Source organism: Telmatherina bonti (genome assembly GCF_933228915.1).
Source record: "Telmatherina bonti genome assembly, chromosome: 20".
Lineage (NCBI taxonomy): Eukaryota > Metazoa > Chordata > Actinopteri > Atheriniformes > Telmatherinidae > Telmatherina > Telmatherina bonti.
The window spans coordinates 27,579,383-27,592,336 of NC_136618.1; the positions used below are offsets into that span (position 1 = coordinate 27,579,383).

At 37.6% G+C, this 12,954-nt stretch overlaps 1 protein-coding gene across 1 annotated transcript in view; it reads left to right on the forward strand.

The window, feature by feature from the left end:
- The window catches only part of apbb1ip (amyloid beta (A4) precursor protein-binding, family B, member 1 interacting protein), a 30,739-nt gene that overhangs the window by 16,644 nt on the left and 1,141 nt on the right, over positions 1-12,954 (forward strand). The window contains exons 6-13 of the mRNA XM_079259358.1: positions 334-493; positions 8,247-8,368; positions 9,317-9,391; positions 9,472-9,615; positions 9,862-9,972; positions 11,305-11,403; positions 11,514-11,637; positions 11,774-11,835. Coding sequence (XP_079115484.1) covers positions 334-493; positions 8,247-8,368; positions 9,317-9,391; positions 9,472-9,615; positions 9,862-9,972; positions 11,305-11,403; positions 11,514-11,637; positions 11,774-11,835 — 897 coding nt within the window. The remainder of the gene's footprint in view (positions 1-333; positions 494-8,246; positions 8,369-9,316; positions 9,392-9,471; positions 9,616-9,861; positions 9,973-11,304; positions 11,404-11,513; positions 11,638-11,773; positions 11,836-12,954) is intronic.

Genomic DNA, 12,954 nt, shown 5'->3' on the forward strand with positions numbered 1-12,954 from the left:
CCATCAATGCTCACTTTTTTTATAGGGCATTGTGGGCACTATGTAGTGAATAGTGTCATTATCTTAAATGTGAAAAAAAAGCTTGGTAAATGAAAAAATTAAAACAAGAAGACAAGTTTTGTTCTGAGTCTTTGTGTCATTAAGCTAAACTGAGGGCTACGAGCTAAGCTGTAGTTGGGTGTTTATCACAACTACAAAAGAAGGAAACTGTGACTTTTTTCATTTAAATCTCTCCAAGAACACAAAATTCTGAGTTGGATTTTCACTCTGATTTTTTTTGCATTGTCATCAAAAAATGAAAAAGCATGAAGTAAAGTTACATTTTTCTGACAGCTGGTGGTGAAGGTGCTAATGAATGATGGCAGCTCCAAGACTCTGATGGTTGACGAGAGACAAAGTGTCAGAGAAGTTCTGGACAACTTGTTTGAGAAGACTCACTGTGACTGCAATGTGGACTGGAGTCTGTGTGAAACAAACCCTGAACTACAACTTGGTGAGTTACCAACATAATGTATGCTAGCCCATGTTATTACACGACACTACTCTGAAAATGATCAAAAAACTCATTCTAATAAAAAGAGGTAAAAAATATTGCTGATCAAAATGTGAGTTGCATACAAGGTAGTGAAAACTGTGTTCACAGGAAAAGGGGATGGTAAAATTAAAACTGATTTGATTATTTAAATTTGATTTAATTATGACAGCTGTGAAATGATAACAAGATCATGTCCTATTTTTTTAAACTACTTCCTTATATGCATTGTCCTATCAGTCTACTGAAGCCAGGCAATGACTGGACAGAAAATATTACGATAACTTACAGGAATGCAGTGCAACTCTTTGGTGACGAGGAGCGCTAAACCTGTAACTGACCACAGGCTACACAACACTGCTACAAAGTCTCCATCCATTACTATCACAAAAATTACACCCACACAAAGCAAGAACTGCCCAAAAAACATGATTGAAAATTATCGTTTTGAGTATCAAATGAAGCAGTAACTTTGGCACGACCATGTCAATAGGTTATTGTTATGAAAACATCAACATTAGCCGTTAGCTTATGGGACATTATAGTACTGCTTCCTATTGAACAGTGTATGAAATTAATAAAATTAAACAAGTCACTTGCTAATTATTCTGTTACTTCTATGATACTTAAATGAATTACTGTATATGCAGTGCATTCATTGCATCAGCCCAACTTTCACAAATGTTGATTAGCTGATTAGCTTCAACTAGCCACATATAGCTTCTACTTTACAGCTAAATAAAGGCATACGCTAATGTTGCAATATTCTGCAGTTCATCGGGCCCTTATTGTCATTGTTTTGAATAAACGCTGTTTAAAAAATGTGAAAAAGTTCATTACACTTTGGTACATTTGCACAAAAGGCAAAGAGCTAACATACAGGTGTAATAATAGTGACGCAAACAGAGCAAATCAACAATCAGCCCATTCTTTGCCAAGGTTGACTTGTGTCTTTCTTTTAGAATGATCCCTTTCCAGCTTTCTCTTTCTGGTCTCCTCAGACACTATGTATTCCTTCTTACTTGGTCCAGTCATGACAATCTTTCATTGGAAGTGTTGGAAAAAGCAGCACAAAGCAGAGCCCTTTGTGTTTATAGCGGGGAGGCATAAAGCAAAGCACTCCAGATCACATGATCCCATGAGAGATGGATCTGCTCCGATGTCTGGTTTTTAAAGAAGGAAGCCCCCTCGGAGCGCCAACATGCATCAAGGACTGTATATTGACCCAAGAAATCATCCATTATACTCGCATTAGGCTAATGCTTGGGTCAAAACGGTGTCCCTTTAAGGACAAGTGCTAAGTTATGAAGACATTAAGCATACAGACACACAATTTGCAAATATTGTGAGAGATGAAATTAAGTTTTTACAGTATAGAAAAGCAAAAGTATGAATTGATTCTAATTATAATGACTTAGTGTTACTAGAAAAATATATTTTAAATAATTAAAAATAAAATTAAAACACCTTGAAAGCCTAACCTTAACAAGGCAACTTCTTGGTTGGGAGGGCTTAATTTGTGAGTGTGCTGGCCTTGTTCACTGGGACCCACCTGATCCAGGCAGAACATTTTTATTGATGGTTTCAGAAAACTATTGTGGCTGTGGTTCATGCAAAAAAGCAGGAAGCAGAAATTGGACATTTTATTTTTTCTGCTGATGCAAAATGGTTTACGAAAGTAGATCGGGTAGTTTTAAGGAGAAGCTGGCTGAAGTGGTGAAAAGTTACACAAAGTCCATAAAACACATGACGTGGGCTTATCAGTTGCTGCTTGTTCTTCTTTCACTGGTCCCGTGTGAGCTAAACTGCACAACACTGTCCTATGGTTTCAAAATAATTCGAGTGAAAATATAAGTGATGATAGAGGTACTGTTTTTTTGTTTTTGTTTTTTTTTGTTATTTATTATTATTAAGAGCAGCTGGATAGGAAAAGGGTGAGAGGTAGCAGGGGCACCGGCTCTAAAGGGTCCCAGGCCAGGAATCAAACCTGCAATAGCTGCACTGAGGAACTGTACTCATTGGGGACATACATGGGGCAACCACTCACCTGAGCTAAATGTCACTTCCCAGGTGGTATCATTATGTTTATTACATCCAAAAACTGTCTGCAGACAGAAGGCTCCATCAGTTTGGGACATGCATATTCAACACAGGATATAAATGAGCCGGAAGGCGCATAAAGATGCGGACATCGCCCTTTTCAGACACCTACCCTGCTGCAGACAAAGAGACTTTGTTCTTGATCTTATCACCTCAAAAAAAAAAACTTTCTCTGTTCTTTCAGTGTACAAATGTGTCTCCAGGGTTTATACAAGACAACGCAGGTTTTCAACATATAAAAGTCAAGATGAAGATGTTTTTACATTATTGCAACTTTTGTCTGCTTTTCTATTAAATTTTCATTTGTCAGTCTCAGATTACAGCCTTACAGTCTCTGTCTTTTCAGTTCCATCCAGGTTGTTGTATAAGACAACTACAGGTAGAACATCCACAATTCTCCTAAAAGATCGATACGCTACTTATCTTGCAACACAGTAGTGTGTAAGTTCCGCTGTCGGTCATCAACATTGCAACAGTTAATGATGAAATGTCTAGTGGCTGCACCATAAAGTAAAAACACGATTTTAAACTGACTGGCTGATGAATTTATGACCATGATTGATCTAAGAACAGCTACCGCTGCTCTTCATCCATTTTCCTCGGTTAATATCTCACTTTAGTAACTTTATAAGTAATTCTCTGATAAATGAAGATCTAAAAACACTCCACATAGATCATGTATTTAAAAAGTGTGAAAATAAAAAAGTGTGAATGTCAACAAAATGCACTAGTTGTAGTTTATAGATGCAAAAACTAAAAGTTTCAGTGTGCTTTCATATGAAGTGGACTCCAAATACACCCCGGCATTGTGCAGGGTGGGATATTTCATCTTGGTCCAGATGATGGACTGTGTTTTTACTGGCAGCTGCAGTGCAGCAAGCTCAATGAAACACTTCTTTTACTCCCATCCATCAAAATCTGTCCATCCTCTTTTCCTTCCTATACTCTTTACCTTTCTCTCTCTTGCTTATGCTCACACGAGCAGTGTAGACGGGTGGGTTTAATTTGCTGTATCGGACACTGTCAGTCATCTTTGTCGTGCGCAAATAGAAACCTTATGATCTCAATCCTCTGTCTGAGCTGTCTGAGTTATTTTTGTTTCAGCTGCTGGACCTCATCCGCTATCAGAGTTGTTATCGTCCACTTCCTCACAGCTTCTTCAGATTGTTAAGACGATCAGTATATTTTTATACAATGGCTCATTTTACTCCATACTTATACTGTTTTAATCAAATGCTTTGTGTGATTTTTTTTGTTTTTTGTTTTTTGTCGTGAAATACTTTATAATTTTATATCAAAGTGTAACGCACAAAAGCAAGCAACTCCCTGCATATCCTATGGAGTTTATCTGCCATGTGTCACATTAAAGAGCCAAATCTCTGGTCACTTATCATAAATACATACTCACAGTATCTTCCTGAAACTGCTGAGTTCTGTATTAGGTAGCGATTGATATGTAAACACAAGAAAAAAAGCTGAATCTATGAGCAATTTTCAGCAAATTATTTTCTTAAAAGTTCATATACAGATTTATTTTGTGATAGTTTTCTGTTTTGGGTTTTTATGTGCATTACCATTGTTTTCTTAACTATTCTATATCCAAGTACAACCTGCTCACTTTACAACTGAACAAACTAACTATAGTGATTATAAAAGCATATCAAACTAGAATTTTTGCTGTTATTACATAACAGCAAGTGTGAATGCAATAATGTGTAATTGCTGATGTATAATGCATAAAAGCTGAAGATGTCACTGAAATTAGTGGAAGCACGTTCCAGCAGCTAGCGGATGTGCAGCATTTTTCCAAATCCTATAAAGTATAAAAGAAATCCAAAGAAAAAACTTTTTGAAGTGATGAAAACTGCAGACAGGGAGGAATAATTTCCTAAAGAATAAAATGTGGAAGGAGGTGAAACATAAGATATGTCATCAAAAAATTTCTTATACCCTGGAATGCCTTGAAGTACCCCCAGGTGTATGCGTACCCCGGGCCTTGAACACCGCTATGCGCGTGTGTCGCAGTGCACCTTGGTGAAGCAGTCTGCAGCTCATTGTGCACAAAATGGACCAATTGCTGAGCTAAATACCTATCTTTGAAAAACTGTTTAAAAGTGAAAAAATAGCAATAGCCCGTATCTCCTGAATGAGGTTAACAGTTTAATATTTGAATGGATGAAGTGGGAAAATGACTAAATAGAGGTACTGGGCTTAATGCAACAAGGTTACACCACTTCCCTTTCTTTTTAAAAAAAAAATGCAAAAGTCTTAAATGATACTAACTATGCTGATTTAGATAGTAACAAACAGACATTGCAGACTGAATAACACAGCTGGGAGCAATCATCTAACTTGACACATTGTGAATGGAAGCACTGACTACTGGAAATTTGACTGTATTATGCGGTTAGTGCTGGAAAACTGTATATTAGTCCAAATTAATTTTTCTCACTATGATCAAGTAATACTGAAGCCTGAATCCAGCCAAACACCAAGTTCAGAAATAATAATGTTCTCACACAGAATTTATATTTATCGCACCCTGACAGTCACACGAGAGATGAATAATGCAAACCAGCATAATTTTAGTCATTTCCAATATCATGGTGAAATGAAGTCATTTAGGTGTGAGGATAATGTGTGAATATTTTTTTTTTTGTTTTCTTTTCATGAGATTTTATTTCAACAAGAACAAAAATGGGGTGTAAAGAGTATAAAACTGAAATAGCTGATTCTTCCTTATGAAATATTACCCAGCAATGGTAGCTTACCCCTATTCTTGAAAGGTTTAGTTCATTTCAAACCAGCCTGAAGAACTTGAATCACTTTAAGAAATCTCAACACTCACACAAACCAATTGGACCGAGAATAAACTCTGGTAGAGTTTGATTGGAATATGATTTCTATTTTAATGTAGTACATTAAAAAAATCCTCAAAATATCTCCAAAGGTTGAAATCTCCCGGTATACAACCGACCCAAATCTATCATGTTATCCTGTTCAGCGTCTTACAGGAACCTAGTGCAATCCCATCAGGCGAGAGACGTGTTTACACTAACATAACATCGTGTGTCAAAATGTTTATAGGATCAGTCAAGAAAAGTTGACATCAGAGAATCATCAAGTGTAAAGCAGATGTCAAACACACACTTTGCCATTTTTAACAGGTCGTCTATGCACAACTGTGGAGAACATCTGACTCATAAGTGTGAAAAAGGCGTTGTGTCATCTTAGACTGTACAAGCATCAAGGTGGAAAATGTTAGAACAAATTCATGCTTAAATGTCTGTTACCCCCCTTCAGTGTGTTACGCATGTTCTGACTGCTACCAGCTTAACTGACCTTTAATCTTTATCAACAAAGAGTCGAGGTGAGTCACGCCCAGTAAACTCCCACAGAGCTCAACAGCAACACGTCTAAAAGTGTTTGCAGTAAAATCCAGCCATGTGCTCGCCATGCACACTACTGAACTGCAGTTCAAAGGGATTTCTGCTTCAGCAGCAAAGTCATAGCATCTCTTTAATGACTGTAATAGTCAAACTACTGTCTGGAACCCTGGCAGCAATTTCTGTAATGCCTACTTCTGCGTCGGCTGGTAACCTGTAATTGGAGACCGTGGCTCAACTGCAGTCAAATGCCCAATGTGTGATTTGGATCTGAAACTCTAAGTGGCTGAGTGGACAAAGAGGAGGAAGAAAGTGCTCTTTATGTGTTTAAAAACAAAACACACACACACATAGAGGCCATATTTCATCTGTAATTCAGTCCATTTGAATCAAACAGATGTAAAACTGTGGAACTGATTTTGAACCGAGCTCGGCTAATTTTGAGATTTTGTGCCGTGGTCAGCACATGTGGTAAAACACTTGTTTTGGAGTATAAGGACAAATACATGTATTATTTTCTGATCTAATTTAAATGAATGTTTGTTGTTGAATCAGATTTGGAGAGTAATCTGGAGACGTTTTAGTTGATGGTGCCAAAGCAGTTATGGACGAAAATAGGCTGGATTTACTGCAGGGTTGAATGAAAGCAAGTAGATTACAGTAATGTTTTTAAAGAATACTTGCTGCGAACGTGAATAAGACTTTTTATGGCTACCCTGAACTTTCCAGACAGTCATTAGCAGAGAAAGCTGGCTGTTGTTTAGACGGATAATGATTATACTTTGACCTCACAGACTTTGCAGCCTTTTATTTTAGTTCAGAACTGATCGAAATGACGACTATGGGCCACTATTTGCTCGATAATGCTATCAGTCATGGAAAGTTTGTAAGAAGCTTTGACTTTGTTGTTGTCCAATTTCAATCTTAGACATTCAAAAAGGTGTAATCAGTTCAGTTGTACACAACAGTTGCAGAAGATTCATGCATGTGAAAGTGCAGAACACGTGTTCACATAAAAATAGAAAACTTTTTTTTTTTTTACATAAATTTGTTCCTTTTTTCATTTCCTCATCTTTTGATGTAGTTTCTCACAGTCTTTAGGTTCAACTGTCTTTCTTTTGTTTTAGTTCTCTTCAAATCTTCTTGCTTTGTTGCCTCTGAAAATATTGATGTTTTTTTAAAAACAATTTCATGTTTCAGACCATGAACTGTTCTTGTACTCTGAGTTTCAGCATTTCTGATAGTTTTACTCTTTTTTATTTTACTTAACACTTAAATATATTGACAAAAAAAGAATAAAGTTGAAAATATTTTATTGTTAACGATTTTTATTGGTACTATTCAGCTCTTTCACACACACACACATATATGTATATATATATATATATATATATATATATATATATATATATATATATATATATATATATATATATATATATACATATATGTGTGTGTGTTTATAAATTGTACATAAATGTTTTGTTTTTCTATGATATATGTTAACCTTGCAAAGCGGTTAGTTGTTTTTCTTATAAATTAAACAGATAAAATATGCAGAAAACTTTAATCTTTTATCATTGTTAATCTTTTCATGCATGAGGTCTCACAACTGGTCAGCTTTGAGAACAGATGGTGCCAAATTCTGCTATTTTGGTGACCTCACCTGAACTGTTTGTCATAAAACCGCTGATTTAGTTCTGCTTCATTTATTAGAATAGGTTTTTGTAGAGTTATTGTTTAAATACTTTACAATGATCTGATAAATGTTTAGTTACAGCTGCATCATTTCACACTGATATTTTCCTCCTGAAAGTGGTTGTTTTACTTTAAGGCAAGCCTTGTTTTTTTATTTGTGCTAAGTGCCATTTTATTTAATTTATTCTTCACTTATATTTACAATTCTTAATAAATCTCATTACTATTCCCTTTACTCTGACGCCAAAGGTATTTAGATATACCTCGTTGTTAAATGGGTATGCAATTTTCAAGCAGAGGCACTGGGCTCAAAGGAATGATTACTGCTGCAAAATTAAAGAAGAAAAATCTGAAAGTCTTTGGAAGTTACCTTTAAACATTTTTTTTTAATCAAAAAAGAAAATCTTGATTGGAAAAATTTTCATTAGGATGAGTTGTGAAGCTTTTAAAGCAATTTGAAATCTGCTGCTGTGTAATCACACAGACATTGTTAATAGAAATTTGCTCATTATTTTTTCTCTCTCTGGCAGAACGGACCTTTGAAGATCACGAAAACCTTGTGGAGCCGCTCTCAGCGTGGACGAGGGACAGTGAAAACAAAGTCCTCTTTCAAGAGCGAAAAGAAAAATTTGAGGTTTTCAAAAACCCACAGGTTGGTTCGCTCACTGCATCAATGCAGACTAGCTTCACCTCTCTGAATATAGCAGCTTATACGCTGAGTGATCAGAGTTGTGATATCTCCAAACTTAAAAATCTTGGCCTGTGTTTGCAGAAATCTATCTGCACATTCCTGCAGCTCAGAGCCAACTGGCTCTTTTCAATGTTAAATTATGGAGATATCTTTCCTCCATGCAGGCTGACCCCTCACGTTAACGTCCTCACTGCCATACATCAAACTAAACTGCCTCAGGCAACAGACAGTTAGATCTTGGCATGTTTGTTGTTATAATGGGACCTTTTACAATCTGAGTGGATTTAATGGATTTGGTCTGTTGGCAGAGCGAAATAGCAGAGAGATATGCTCATTTTGAAAGTAACCCATCACAGACAGATCTGCTTTTTTTTACACTACATCTATGCTAATTTAACTTTTGACATGAGCTCCCAGATAGATTTTCCCCCTGGGGTTTTTCCCCGTGATGAAAACAAAAACTTGGCTAATATAAATGAAGCCAACATATTCCAGTCACACAGACAAAATAGTATAGTTTAAAGACTTGAGGGGGTGCTGGGAGTTCATTCCCGCTCCAGATGCTAACAGCTAACTTTCGAAGATGATATACTGTGTTTTATACCCAAAGGAAGGTTAGATAGTCACTTTACAAAGTCAGTACAGGAGAAGTCTGAAGGACAGCTGGAGTGTAAAGTACATGCAAAGTATTTGTCTGGGTTTAGTAAGGTAGCAAGGCTTGCTAATTAGCAACAAAGCTACTGAAGATGTCATGATGTCTGTCGCTAAAGTAAATAAATGAATGTCTGCATCATTTGTTTGCACCAATAAGACCAGTATTGTCATCTCCAGAGCATTATAAATAAGATGAGCAAATTAATGCTAAATCTGGTTTTCTGTGACCATTAATGGTTTGTTTTATTCCCACAGAACTTTTATCTCTGGAAGAAAGACAAGAAAGCTCTTCAAGACATAAAAGACAGAGACAAAGAACTATTGATAAAGGTCAATAAGCATCTTTGTATACACACACATAGGTCAAATATTGTCTTCAAGTTGACTTTTTTTCACTTTCACCCGTGCAGGAGAACTTCTGTGGGACTTCAACCATCGTGCCGGATCTCGAGGGGGTGCTGCACCTCAAGGAAGATGGCAAGAAGTCCTGGAAACAGCGTCTCTTCCAGCTCAGAGCCTCGGGGATTTATTATGTTCCCAAAGGGAAGACCAAGGTTAAACATCCGTTCAAGCACTACTGCTCTATCTCTGTATGCATAGCTAAACAGGAGCGGCAAAAGATGAAACTTGTGTATTTATAACTTTTACTCCCTATTAGATACTTACAGATCGGATCTGCTGGCCGCTCCCACTCCAAAACATACCAGTCATGCGAGACATTAAGCCTGCCTGCATATGTAGTGTCAATATTTAGTTCAGACCAGACCAGTTGAATGTACTTTCCCTTTATTTGTTTGCAGTCATCCCGTGACCTCGTCTGCTTCGTCCAGCTGGACAACCTGAATGTCTACTACGGCAAAGACTTTAAGAACAAATACAAGGCCCCGACTGACTTCTGTTTTGTGCTGAAAGTGAGTCTCCTTATCAATCTCTGGCTTTAAACCAAAACAAACTTTCACTGAATATTTGATAAAGCTGCTACTTCCCCTGTGATGCTACAGAATATCTTATCTTATAGAGTGTAACATCTTGCACGAAATACTGGAATACAGAACTGAGCGCTGCAGAGCGGTTTCAGGGCTGCATGGTGTGCAATGCAGCTGCTTGCTTTATTAAGAGTTTGAAAGAAATAGTTTATTATGAAGAAGCGAAAGGAGAAACTTTCAACAGGAAGGAACACAACCTAGTTTGCTTTTCTAAGGCACTTCTTAAAATAATTCACCAGTTGTATTTAACAGTAATTACCGCTAATTAAACTGAGAGTAACGGCAAAGAGGAGGAACTTACAGTACCCATGTCAAGAAATGCTGACACAACAAAAGCTGGAATTAAATGGGTTAGTGGTTAGTGTTAAAGGGATGTGAAAGTCTACTTTCTTTCTTTCTTTTCCTGTATCTTATCCTTAAAACACTCGAATCAGCAGAGGTCATTAGACTAGATGGTGACAAGCAGAGAGAAAAAAGAGCTGAAAGAAGCAAAGAAACTGAATTGCCTTCAGGTAAAAGACAAAATCCTCAAGGTTGGATTTGAAGGGAATGAAGGCGCTGGTGCAAGAGCAAAGGAAAATGACCTGCCAGGAGTGGACACGTTCGGAGGCAGGGTCATTCTTATTGTTTAGAAATCACCTAAACGTTTCCTCGGTTGTTGTGAACGATATGAAGTTTATAATGAGAGAAGCTGTCTTTCCTGAGTGATAAATTGAGGGGTGTTTTGACAGATTGGAGGGGCGGTGTTTATGAGCTGCCAAAAACTGCATCAACTCAAAGACGATGGGAAACAATTTAGCCTCATCGCAGCTGTTAAATATTCAGAGAAGCTGCCGCAGGTGATCTCTAATGCCATCCTCATTATGTGGAACTGATAACATACCATTAGATGCAAATTTATCTTCCTCTTCAGGGTGAAAACAATTGGCTGAAGTATTTACTTTAGCGGTAGTATCCTTATGGTCTGTAAGATGGCGTTTACACATTTTCTAACATAGAAGCATCTTTCGTGGACCGTATTTTTCTCCAGGGTTCAGATGCTGACATTTCTCTCGCAGGCAATGAATTTAAGATCCTTTTAGCTCTCAAGTTGTAGAGCCACTCTGCACTCTTGTGCCCCCTCATGACCAAAACACTGAATTATCCACAGCAACTCTGGGGGCAGGTTTGGAATTGAGTTTCCTGTGAATATGCTCAAATCTGAACGACCCAACAAAAGCAGAAGAAAATGACTAAACCAACCACTTGTCTCTGCAGCATCCTCAAATCCAGAAAGAGTCACAGTACATCAAGTATCTCTGCTGTGATGATGCTTGGTCCTTGAACCTTTGGGTGACGGGAATACGGATTGCAAAGGTAAATTTGAGCAATTCTGCTTTCAATAGGTTAATATGTAATCAGGTTAAACTTCCCCTAAACTGGATCATTTAATACCAAGCTCTGCGGTTTGTTTCCTTCACGTCCAGTACGGTGCTTCCCTGTATGACAACTATAAAACAGCCGAGAAGAAGGCTACCATCGGCGCTCTTTGGACGAACCACAGCACACCGTCAAGCTCCAATCCATCCACGCCCTCGCCCACCATCAAAGGTAGCACGACACACAATCTCCCTTTCACTGAGTGCCTTGCTGATTTGAAATAACCCAGATGTGGTGATATAAGTACAAATCTGTTCCTCGAACCGAAAGTTCACGCAGTTGTTTCGTGTTTCTGTTCTTCTCATAGCCAAAGCACAGAGCCAAGCCAACGGTCACGCTCCAAAGCCCCAACCTGGGCCTGCTCCTCAGGTATAAACTTTTCATTAATAAGCCAGCATGAACCATGAAACAGATAAAAAGAAATATGATCTGACTCCCTCAGATCAGCAGTTCCTGTTGCAGGAAAACTTGAACCAGAAGGGAAAAAAGTAACAGATAACAGATATATTTATTAAAAAGACTCGTGGATTTGAAGTTTTTGTTTGCAACTACACACAAACTGCCTCCTTAAGATGCAGCCTGGGTTGTTTCATCTGCCCATCACATTCTTCTGGTTGCTCTTTGGGGACTTTACTCAAAATTGGAAGAAATGTCCACATAAGGTCCTTTTTATTATGCTAACTAGTACTTCCTGACCTCCTCTCTTCTCTTCCAACACTATCACGGAGCTTCTTCTAATCCCTTAAATGCACCTCAAGCTGATGAGTCAGTGAGTTTTATGAAATATAAAGACAGCGTGGCTTAACATCAGCATCGCCTCCCAATCCTGAAATTTCTTCTTTATCTCCCTCAAAATGTTTGCATAACGAGAAGCACCTCTGGACTGACTAAATGTTCACTAATCAGAGTCACCCACTAATCCTTATTTTCGACATCATGAACTCAGGACACTTTTAACGTAAATCAGGCTCTGTGATGGATTGGTGACCTGTCCAGGGTGTACCTGCCTCTAAACCAATGATTGCTGGTATGGGTCCAGCATCCCCATGGCCCTTAATTGGACTGAAAAAGTTAAGAAATGAATGAATAAATGAATGAACACAAATCAGGTCATTTTCTTGCTTTCACAAACAGCTATGCCCGTAATTTAATGCATTGTGTTAAAACCAGTAGGCATTTTTCTGGGATGTTCTTCAAAAATAAAATACAAGAGCAGTAAAAAAATACAATTGTAATTCAAATTGCAAAGAAACTGGTATTAAATATGAGAAAATTAAAAATATTATCTTAAAATATTACATTTACACGCTAGGTTGAGGCTGTTGGTCTACTTAATCATGAGCACAGTTTTGTCCATATTCTAAAAATATGCATCATTATTATAGATTTTAAAGTGATGAGTTTTTATATGCAAAACAACCAGACTTCACTGACTTGATTGCACCAGTCTGACATATCCACTGTGAACCTGGGGGGGGACTACCAGGT